Genomic DNA, 11,677 nt, shown 5'->3' with positions numbered 1-11,677 from the left:
CCTTTACTTTTGGGGGATGTTTCTTGAATCACTTGCTTTCTAGGACTGCGTAGGCAGGTGATAGCTCAGAATAATGGTGTGAGCCACTCGGAAACAGATTGTAATGAAGAGCACAGATAAAAAGTGCATGATGGCAGCACGTTGATAAATCCATGAGGACATCGACCACCACACAGTTTAGGAAAGAATGAATCTGAAATATGTGGAAGGTGAAAGCTCCATAGAGCAGGGAGTTTCTAACCAATAAAGTAAAGAAAAATCAAATCGACAGCAGAGTGAAATGCAATGTGATCAGGTTTGTCGATGGCATTTCATAAACCTGTGAAAGGAAGTCTCTTTAGGGGAGAACAGCGGCCTGTTTCCTAAGAGATACCCAAGAAAACTGAACTTATGAAAGGCATGTTCCACTGAAGTGATACCCAGAAGGTCCAGGTTCTGTGGGATCGGACTAATCAATCTTAATTGATGGGGATCACGACCTATAATTTGTTCATGTGTTTGTGAATAGATGAGTAGCCTCGGCATTGAATTCAATGATTCACAAAAGTGTTTAAAAAAATCTGTGCCTGTGATAGACTGTAGATAAGTTTGCTCTTGTCCTCTCTCACTGCAAAGTGTCACATTTCTAAAAACTTCCCTTTCTTTTCATCTGACAGTGAGACAATGGATATTCATAGGAACCCTCAAAGATGACAATTTTGGCTGTTTTCAAAGCAGAGAACTTAGGATAATATAATTTTTTTTATTTTTCTATATCTTTTCCTCCTTCAGAAAACATAGAGGCAGGAACTGATGCCTCAGCTGTGTGGGTTCTGGGTAAATGTAGAAGGGTTTTGTGGGGCCTATGTGGAAGGACAGTATAGATGGTTTCTGGGCCTGTTCTTACCTTGTTCTAAGACTGACTTGCCAGGGCCAGGAATGTGGGTGGGCCACACACCCCCCTACAATGCTTCCAGGACATTTCTTTGGCTCCACTTGAGGCTTCCCACAATCAAATGAAGAGGATGCTGTGGCACAAGGTGGGAAAGAATTCACCTTGGAGTCCAAGTTAGCAATTGTGTCGTTTAATTCAGGACGAATTCCAAGCGCTAGTTTTTCACATCTCAAAGGTGAAATTAAATAGTAAAATCATAAACACTTTTTAGATTTTTCTTTCCAAGTTTAAAAAGTGGTAGTAAACAACACAGGACACTCTCCTTTCAAGGAAATATAAGCACCTTCTAACTATTTTGTTGGAGAAGTGATTAAAGAAATTGGTATAGTTCGGCATTAGAATGAGATATTTTCTGAGAAGACCTTGATTGGTACAAATAGCTATTTCTCATTGTTATTCTGACTCGATGTAATATGTTTAGAACATGATGTCATTCTTTCCATCATCTCCGTCATCATCACCATCATCATCTAAACCATGTAAAGTTTACTGAAAGGCATGAATGATTCTTTTGCATGTGAGTCTCTGTGTACACATGTGTGCATGTGTGTACGTGATTTTACGTAGCAAGGGTAACTGTCCTATGTTGAAATGTTGCCTTCTCTCAGCCAGCTTCAGGACAGTTCCTCTGGGGAGCCTCCCATGACTAACCGACTACTGTGGGGGTGATTTACACACATGTGCCTCTATTCTTTTCCTCCTCCCTGCCTTCTCTCTGCAGCAAGCCTGCAAGGTCTGTGGAGGTAGGGACAGTGTCCTATCTTTGGCACCACCCACCAATGTCTACAACACTGCAGGGGCTACAAAGGGTGTTCAAAAATGTTTCTCTGTTGTCTCTAGCCCTTCAAGGTCTTCAAAATTATAAATGTTAATATAGTTAATAATTATTCATATAATTATTAATAACAACTGCAAGAGGAAATTCCTCCCCAACCAATCAGAGATTCTACACTCCAGTGAATCTGGAACCTGAGTTTTCCAAATAACTTTTCATTTGCCATGGGTTGTTTTGAGAATCTATCTACAGAAGTCTTTCGTAAAAAAGAAGCATGGCATGGAATGCAATTGTCTTCTCTAGTGCTGAGCTCAATTTCTGCTAGTATGCCTTACACACAGTAGATATGTATCACTGTACTAAAAGAGTAACTACAGAAATGATGATACCCTATTCCTACTATTCAAAATAAAACTGAATGTTTCTATTTATTTTTACTTATTTATTATTTGTGCTGAATGTGTTGGTGGAAATGAAATAGTTATGAAACTCTTTCTCCAACCAGAGGCTCTAACTTTCTCAAGCACGAGTCAAACCTGACTATCCCACCAACCACATCTTTCTGCAGGAAACCATCCTCAGGATTTCCCAGTGTCTGGTGGGAACCCTTCTCACCAGGCTTGGGGTTAACCTCACTTGTCTTACATCAAGGCAAGGTGGGGAATCTCACAGTCCATTGGGAAAAATCTTGTTCCCATTCTTGCTTCTTTCTCCAGTCTCTAAGAACCTGATTCTCATACATCCTCAATGTGGGTGAGGACACCAGAATTGCACCTGGGAAGCTACTGCACTTCCCTTCCATGGGAGTCAAAGGTGCATGAGTCCCAGGCACTACCATGGATGTCTGAGGCAGGTAAGTCAGACTGGGCTTAAATTCAAGGCAGCCTGTCAACGATAGAGAGCCTGGGAAGTGAGAGTCAGCGGCGTATACCAGACTGGGCCAGAAGTGGAGAAATGGAACCGACCCCGTCAAGGGACTTTGAGGTAGAGGAGCCACCAAGATGCTTCTGCAGAACAGACAAAAACACCCAATCAAGGAAAAAGTCAACTATCAACTCACACTAAATCCAGAGAACATTATGCCACATTACAATAATACTGGCCAAGTAGAATCTTTCCTACCATCCTAACCTCTCCTTCTTCCCTCTTGCTCTCCCCAGGAGTGGCCCAAATGTGATGACGGGCAGTGTGGCTCTCATGATCTTCATCACTGCCCTGCGCCACCTCCCTAGGCAATCTCAGGGTGCTGGTCATCAGTGGACTTGGAGGCCAAGCTGCTTCCCCAGCTCAAGGTCCCTTCACATGTCAGACCAACCACAAGCAACCAAATTACACAAAGGAAAAGTCCAGGGTGTTCTGTAACTTGGATAGACAAGTTGATTGGTCCGCAGAAAGAAAATAGGGGACAAGTACAAGTGGCTTTTTTCCCCCCATGGATTTGTTATCCCAATCATTTAAGATCTAATGTCAACTCTGCTTCCCCTGATCCAAGACTCAAAGTCCCAATAAGAGTCTCAGAGCAATGAGGAGGAACCCCAAACATACAGTCTGTAGAAAACAAAACAACACAAAACAAACAGATGATTACAGACAGCCAGGCAGCCACATAGACCCAGGACGATACGGAATCAATGCAGTCATGACAGGTTTCTTTAGTTTGACAGATTGAGGGGCCACATTCCTCAGGAGCCACAATGCTGAAGACTGCAACAAACACTGTCTATTTTAAGAAATTACTGGAAATGCTTATTGGCTTGGAAAGAATCACACACTTGACAGCATGTTAAAATAGGAATTTGGGACACTGACATAACCCATTTTAGAACAAGGTGAGTGGTTAAGTTGAGCACCCTGGAGGTTTTGCGCCAGTCTTAAAGTCATTAGTCCCACAAGTGGTGCCAAAAGTCACAGCCCTGGCTTTCCCAGGGACGGCACTGAGGCTTCCTTGGGCATGGCAGACCCTCAACTAACACTCGAGCTCCTGTGTAGCTCTAAAGGCTTCTGCATCAGTGTGGTTTTTCACGTCTTTTCATCCCATTGTCCAAGCACATAGATGTCTGGACACAGACTTCTTACCTCGTTCAGAAGGAGCCTCTAGGCTTGGAACCGGGATAACAGTCGGAGGTGTGACCACAGTCCCTTCTGTGTCTGAGCATCGCGTCAGGTTGCAGTACTCCCACCTGACGCTGGGGTCCATGGTAAAACACCAAGGGCCTGTGTCAGCACCTGGATTCCTGCAGTAGTTCATTGTCAAACCACTGGAAATTCCAAAGTAATACAAGTTAGAGGAGGCAGAAGAATATTCAAGGACACCCAGCAGCCTCTACATTTTGTTCTAACAAAGTCTTAACAAGTGACTTTGAAATATTTCCATTAAAGGTAACACAATTGCCACAACAGAAATGTTCCTAATCTTCCCATTTGTGCATGCCTTTCAAAGATAGATGATAATTTTTATTTTAAAATATCTAAAGTAGTATATGCTTGTATTAGTCCATTCTCACATTGCTATGAGGAAATACCTGAGACAGACTGGGTAACTTACAAAGAACAGTGTTTTAATTGACTCAGTTCCACATTGCTGGGGAGGCCTCTGGAAACTTAACAATCATGGCAGAAGGCAAGGGAGAAACAGGCACCTTCTTCACAGGCTGGCAGGACAGAGTAAGTGCAAGTAGGGGAAATGCCAGACATGTACAAAACCATCAGATCTCAGGAGACTTGCTCACTGTCATGAGAACAGCTTGGAAGAAACTGCCCCCATGATCCAATTACCTCCACCTGGTCCTGCCCTTGATACATGGGGATTATGAGGATTATAGAGATTACAAGTCAAGATGAGATTTTGTGTGGGGACATAGCCAAACCATATCAACACTCCATATAAAAACTGAGATCATACATAAATGTGCAAAAGAAAGGAACCAGAATACCCTCCTTCTACCTTCTGCCAAGCACATACCCCTGGAGGAATTGGTACGAATTTTGACGTGTGTCTTATAGATTGTTATGCACATACAAATGCATCTATATCTGTCTAGCTCTCTTTATCTCTTTCTATAGGACTGTATAATAACATGTGATTTGGAACTAACATATATTTCTCCAAGGAGGAAATGCCATCCAAGATGATATCATTCCCAGGCCAGCCTCCCTTGCTGTCTGTACTCATCGTGTAGCTAAAAGGCTCTGCATTTACAATGAAAAACAACCATGAAAATAGTATTACTGTCAATACATTTTTAGTTGGGTCAAGTGGGTTTGAGTCTACAAAACTTATAAAAGCTGTCCTGGAAAACTAGCTCCCAGATATGATACTCTTTGTCTAGGATTGGTTCCTGGGCAGGATCTCCTCTCCTGCTCTCAGCCCATCCTCCACTGGCCACAGCAACTCCAGGACTGAGAGAAGGGGGATGAGACGAAGGAACAGTGGGACCCAAAGCATAAAGTGAGATGGCTGGGTAGACCATGGGATCTGAAAAGGTCCATCGGCTATGGAGGGGTCAGAAAACAATTGAGTAAGAGGCACAGGCTGGGCGCAGTGGCTCAGGCCGGTAATCCCAGCACTTTGGGAGGCCAAGGTGGGTGGATCATGAAGTCAAGAGAGCAAGACCATCTTGGCCAACATGGTGAAACCCCGTCTCTACTAAAAATACAAAAATTAGCTGAGGGCAGTGACGCACACACCCGCAGTCCCAGCTACCCGTGAAGCTGAGGCAGAAGAATCACTTGAACTCGGTAGTCGGAGGTTGCAGTGAGCCGAGATTGCACCATTGCACTGCAGCCTGGTGAAAGAACGAGACTCTGTCTCAAAAAAAAAAAAAGAAAAAGAAAAAGAAAAAATCACAGCCAGTGAGGACCCCGGTGTAGGGGCATCTTGGAAAATGTGCTTCCCTTCATTCCTCCCAGGAATGTTGCTCCAACCTCTCAGAATCCTCACATTCATGATATGTGGCTATCTGAGAAAACTTGAAATGTATTACGTACCATGGGAATGCAACACTGTCTCTGTAGAGACTCTACACATGGTAACCCAGTCTCAAGCCTAGAGTCCCCATTCCAGCAAGCTGATTCTCCAAGCAACTGGATGTGTTAGCAAGTGTAGTATTCTAGGGAGATTTTTGATCTATTTTCAACTGAGATACACTTTCATGTATAGTCAAATGCACAGATCTTAGATGTAGTTTGATGAATTTTGATGAACATGTACACTTGTGTAACTCACATTTCAGTCATGATACAGGACATTTACATCACTCCAGAACAACTTTGTTTTACTGCTCAGTCTCTGCTACTCTCTTCCCATGGCCAGAGGCAAATGATATTGGTTTCTTTCACCAGAAATTAGTTTTACCTTTCTGGAACCTTACATCAATAGACTCATACATAATGTTCATTTTTGTTATCTGGTATCTTTCCTTAACTTAGTATTTTTCAGCTTCATCTATGCTATTTGAGAGTATCAATAATGTGCTCCCTTTTATTGCTGAATAGTATTCCATTGTGTGACTAGATCACAAATTATTTATTCATTTTCTTATTGATTTTGAAGTTGTCTACAGTTTGGGGTTATAAAAATAAAGCTGCTATGAATATTCTTGTAGATGTCTTTATGGACTTATGTTTCCATCTCCATGGGGTAAATATTCAGGAATAGGATTGCAGGTTTGTAGGGTAAATGTGCATTTATTGAACTTTTGGAGAAAGCATCAGACTGATTTCCAAAGTGGTTGTTTCATTTTGCACTTCCACCAGTATAAGAGAGAGTTGCACATCCTCACTCCACATCAGTGACACCACTGTTTGTGGTGTCTTCTTAATGATATCCACGTCCCTTGGGTGTTTGGTGACATATTATGATGATTATAATTGTTTATTTCTCACGGCTGAGATATTGGACATTTTCTTCAGGTCCTTATCAGCTATGTGTACATCAATCTGTCCCCAAGAAATGCCTATTCAATCTGTTGCCCATAAGTTGTTTGTCATCTGTTTAGTGAGTGAGAGAAATGTTCCTATATTCTGGACACAAGCCGCTTGTCAGATATATGGACAGAGAGCATTTTTCTTCTCATATGTTACTTGCCTAATTATTTTCATAACAATGACTTTTGGTGAGCATGAGTTGTCATGAAAACCCACATCATAATTTGTTTTCTTTTATAGTGAGAGTTTACCGACTTCTGCCTCAAAAAAGTTTGCCTTCTACAAGGTTGTGAAGATTTTATATTTTCTCATGGAACTTTCCTATTTCAGGTTTAGTTTCAGCTCTGACACTTAGGTGGAAGAGATATCTCAAAATAAGTTGAGATGAAAGGCAAAAGTCAAGTTCTGCTTTTGTTTTGTGTCATGGATATCCAAATGGTTCCGAATGATTTTGTAAAATATTTTTGTCTCCATTGAATTGCTTTGCCATCTATATGGAAAATCAATTTACCATAAATGTATGTGGGTCTGGTGCTGGACCATCCCTTTTTAGGTTTTCATACTCTTTTGGACAGTAATACATACCCTGTTTTGTTTTTGTTTTTGTTTGAGACAGAGTTTCATTCCATCATCCAGGCTGGAATGCAGGGGCATGATCAAGGCTCACTCATGCCTAGATCTCCTGGGTCAAGCCATCCTCTCCCCTCAGCGTCCTGAGTGGCTGAAATTACAGGTGCAAGTCATCACATCCATCTAATTGTTTATTTTTTGTGGAGAGAGGGTCTCTCTCTCTCTGTTCCTGAGGCTGGTCTTGAACATCTGGGCTCAAGCCATCCTCCTGCCTCAGCCTCCCAAAATGTTGGGGTTACAGGCATGAGTCAAGGGGCTTGGCCAATACCATATGTCTTAATTCTTGTATTTTTATATGTCTTTATATTAAGGTATGTGAGTCCTCCATTTTTTTTTTCCAAAAAAGGACTGCTGCAATAGTGCTTGGGTGTGGGTTTCATCCAAAGATCAATTTCACGAGAAGTGACATGGAGTTTTTTAATCTATAAGCATGGTGTATCTTTATTTAGATCTTTTAATTCTTTCCTCAACAATGTTTTCTAGTGCAAGGTCTATAGTCCTTGAGCATAGTGTGTAAAATGTATCACTAAATATTTTTTGATTTTGATACTATTATCAGTGATATTGCTTTAAGACTTTTTATTTTCCAAATGATCATAGAAAGTATACAGAAAAACCGTTTTTGTACATTGAGCATGTATATACTTTTGTTTCTTCGATTTCACCACATTCACTTGTTAGTCTTTAGAGTGCCTGCATCCATTCATCACCACTCCAGCTTATTTATGATTCAGGTTTTCATGGTATATATCCTTTTTCATATTTCAATGTTTAAAGTAGATCTTTACACTTAAAGAGTATTTATTCTAGAAAGAACACACTTAGACTGTGGTTTTTATTCAACTTACAGTCTCTGCCTTTTATTTGTAATGCTTAGTCCTTTTACATTTAATATGCTTAAAATGTGGTTCAGTTTATGTCTACCATAATGCTATGTATTTTCTGTTTACATCATATCTTTTATATTCTTCATTCCTCTTTTCCTTCCTTCTTTTGGATAAAAGGACTATTCTTCTTATTATCTATTCCTCTCAGTTTAAATTTTTGTGGTTGCCCTAGGATTTATAATATCCTACCTTAAACTATCACATTCAATCATGTATTAATATTATATAACTTCATGGATAATGCAAAAAACTCATTAACAGTATGCTTCAATTTATCCTCTGCATTATTTTTGCTACTGTCTTTTATGAATTTTACTACTACATATATTGAAACAACAATATACCCCTATTATTTTAATTAACATCACAAATTGTCCTTTAAATAAATTTAAAAATTAGATAAATAAAAGTATTTCATATTGACATCGACATTTGCTATTTCCAGGGCTCTTCGTGACTTAGTATGGATTAAAGTTTCCATCTGGTATTGTTTTTCTTCTTCCTAAATAGCTTTCCTTAACATCTTTTAATACAGAAGCCTGCTGTGCAAACTTTCCTTTGTTTTTTTGCTTGTTTCCTCTGGAGGTGGCAGAATATATATTTACATCACGTTTATTTTAAAGGGTTTTTAAAAATTTTTGTTTGTTTGTTTGTTTTTGGCTGGACATGTCGTCCTAGGTTGATCTGCTTTTATTTCTTTTTATCACTTTAATGTTATCCCATTGTTTCTGAGGAGAAGGCATCAGTCATTTGCATTACTGTTCCTCTACGTAAATGATCTTGTTTTCCTCTGGTTTATAAGATTATCCTTGTTATCTTTGATGTTGGATGATTTTTCTGTGATGTACCCAAGTAAATCATAGAGTTTTGCTTTTAAAAATACTATTTCTGATTCATTGAGCTTCTTGACTGTGAGTTTATCATTTTCTTCATATGTGTAAAGTCTTCAGCCGTCGTTGCTTTGAGTATTTTTTTCTGTCCCAATATCTCTTTCCTGTCCTTCTGTGACTTGCTTTACCCATATATTAAATCTTTTGATATTTTCACTGATATCTTTGAGGTTCTGTTTATTTTTTTCAGCTTCTCTCTCTCTCTCTCTGTGTGTGTGTGTGTGTGTGTGTGTGTGTATGTATGTGTGTGTGTCTTACAGATTGTATGGCTTTCATTGAGTTATCTTCTAGTTCACTTTTTCTTCTGTGATGTATGAACTGATAGTAAGGCCATCCAATGCGTATTTTATTAAGGTTACACTTTTTTGTAGTTCTTTAATTTCCATTTGGTTGTTTTATGTGTTTGCTTTTTCTTGATATTCTGCATTTGTTTCTCTCATGTTCATGTTTTCTTCAAATCTTTGAACACAATTATCATATATACACAGCTTTAATTTCTTTGTCAATTCCATCGTTTCTACTATTTCTTGGTCTATTCATATTGACTAGTTTTTCTCCTAGTTATGGATCACACTACTTGCTTTTTTCTGCCTCACAAATTTTTAAATATATGCCACTCATTGTGAATGCCACATTACAGAGCACCGTATCAAGTTAATTACCTCCAGTGATGGTTGAGATTTCTTCTGTCAGGCAGTTAATTTACTTGGAGATCATTTGGGTCCTTTTAGACTTGGTTTTTAAGCTTTACTAGGGTGTTTCTGGAGTAGCCTTTATTCTAAGAAGGCATAAATCCTACTCCTAAAGTATGACTTTTCTGGGGTCTCTACTGAATGCCCGAGATGTTCAATGAGATATCTCTCCTTGAGCTGATCAGAACTCCAATACCCCTCAGTGCTACATGAGCTCTGGCATCTCCATTGAGCTCACTGTTTCCCTGAATTTGTCCTTTCCCCCATAGTGGTTCTCTGTCCTACTTTGTAGAATTTCTCCCTGTGCACATGCAGTTTATATTAGACTTGAGGAGACTTCCATGCATATTCCTTCAGCTCCTTTTCACCACAAATTCTTTCTCATTATTACCTAGCCTAGAAAATCTACATTTTCTTAGCTATTCCAAACTCTAGTCTCTTTCCTCAGTTCAGCAAAACTGCTATGGTTGGCTTTGGCTCCAACTTCTTGCCCTTCAGTTCAGGAAGGTTCTCCAGGAAGAAAGTTAGAATAGTTATGGAGCTGTGCTCATTCATTTCAACATGTGGAAAGTTTTTTTTATATATATCTTTTATAGTCATTTATGGCAGAAAGTCAGTTTTTGTTCGACCTGGTTTTTTGTCCATGTACCTGCCCATTTTAATCTCCATATCTGTTTATTTCCTCACTCTCATCTACATTCTTGCTTTTGCTCTTCCTGTCCTGGCAACCCATATCCCTTCAGAAAACTGGAGCTTAGAACCCAGTGTGTTCACACAGGTTTATATATGTTATATTATATTAATATGTGTGTGTGTGTGTCCTGCAAATTGTATGGCTATACAGTCTGCAGCTGTGCAGGCTATAGGGTATTTGGTCATCAGTCAAGGACAGACATGAAAACTTTGCACATTTCCTTAGACCATATATATATATGAATACTAGTCTGTATGAACATATACACGAATACTAACCTATATGAATATATATATAAATACTAGTCTGAATGAACACACCTGGTTCTATATATATATTCATATACATATGAATTATTTACTTGTGACCCATGACAAAAATGGTGAACACAACCTTCATTTCAGGGAAAGGAAGTTAGAATGATAGAATTGCATGCGTGAAAGACTGCACTGATCTTTCATGAACACTGTAGAATGGCACTCTAACTATTTGATCATTTGATCTCCTGAGCTTTACATTAGCAAGACCTCATCAACTCCATATAGCCTTCTGCTTCCATCAGACTATTAGAAAAGATAGCAAGCCTAAAATATCTCTTCTCTCAGACTCTTTTATCAAAAGCAAGGTTGTTTGGACATTTTGCCACACCTTCTGGGTCTAAGGGAAATTTGGTCCTAACAAGTTAGCTTGAAGCATGGCTCTTCTAAGAGAAACTTAAGTTGGCTGTTGCTCCTCTTATAACTGACACCAAAGACATACTCATTTGGGTGGTTTTCCGGGGTCCTCTTATGCTGGTGTGGTGTCATGGATGACCAAGATTGACATGTCCTTCCTGTGACAGTGGTGGAGAATGTGCCTCGATAACTCTGTCCATTACCATGGTAGCACTCCTGGACCACAGGGCTTTGCTCAGTTGGTGCTGAAAATAGACAGAATCAAGCTGAGTAATTAGTAGTATGCAGAAACATGTGAAGCAATTTATGACACAAACAGGACAGTAGTTTCAGAATTATAACTGTTCTCTTTAGTATACTCGCAAGCAGAAGGACATACTGAAGCAAAAACAATAGATTAATAGCATTCTAATATTTTTGTAAGTTCTTAGAAGTGTTATATTCAGGCCGGGCGCGGTGACTCAAGCCTGTAATCCCAGCACTTTGGGAGGCCGAGACGGGCGGATCACGAAGTCAGGAGATCGAGACCATCCTGGCTAACCCGGTGAAACCCCGTATCTACTAAAAAAAAAAAA

The 11,677-nt window shown here is 39.6% G+C and overlaps 1 protein-coding gene across 1 annotated transcript in view; it reads right to left on the bottom strand.

Annotated features, from left to right (window-relative positions):
• LPA (lipoprotein, Lp(a)) overlaps positions 1-11,677 on the bottom strand; it is a 135,040-nt gene that overhangs the window by 11,022 nt on the left and 112,341 nt on the right. The window contains exons 28-30 of the mRNA XM_011975969.1: positions 11,188-11,347; positions 3,786-3,967; positions 887-1,007 (exon numbers count right to left, since the gene is read on the bottom strand). Coding sequence (XP_011831359.1) covers positions 887-1,007; positions 3,786-3,967; positions 11,188-11,347 — 463 coding nt within the window. The remainder of the gene's footprint in view (positions 1-886; positions 1,008-3,785; positions 3,968-11,187; positions 11,348-11,677) is intronic.

This window comes from Mandrillus leucophaeus, unplaced genomic scaffold, assembly GCF_000951045.1.
Source record: "Mandrillus leucophaeus isolate KB7577 unplaced genomic scaffold, Mleu.le_1.0 Scaffold160, whole genome shotgun sequence".
In the NCBI taxonomy this organism is placed as follows: Eukaryota; Metazoa; Chordata; class Mammalia; order Primates; family Cercopithecidae; genus Mandrillus; species Mandrillus leucophaeus.
Note: the sequence above shows the minus strand (reverse complement) of the source record. Positions and strands in the feature narration are given on the sequence as shown.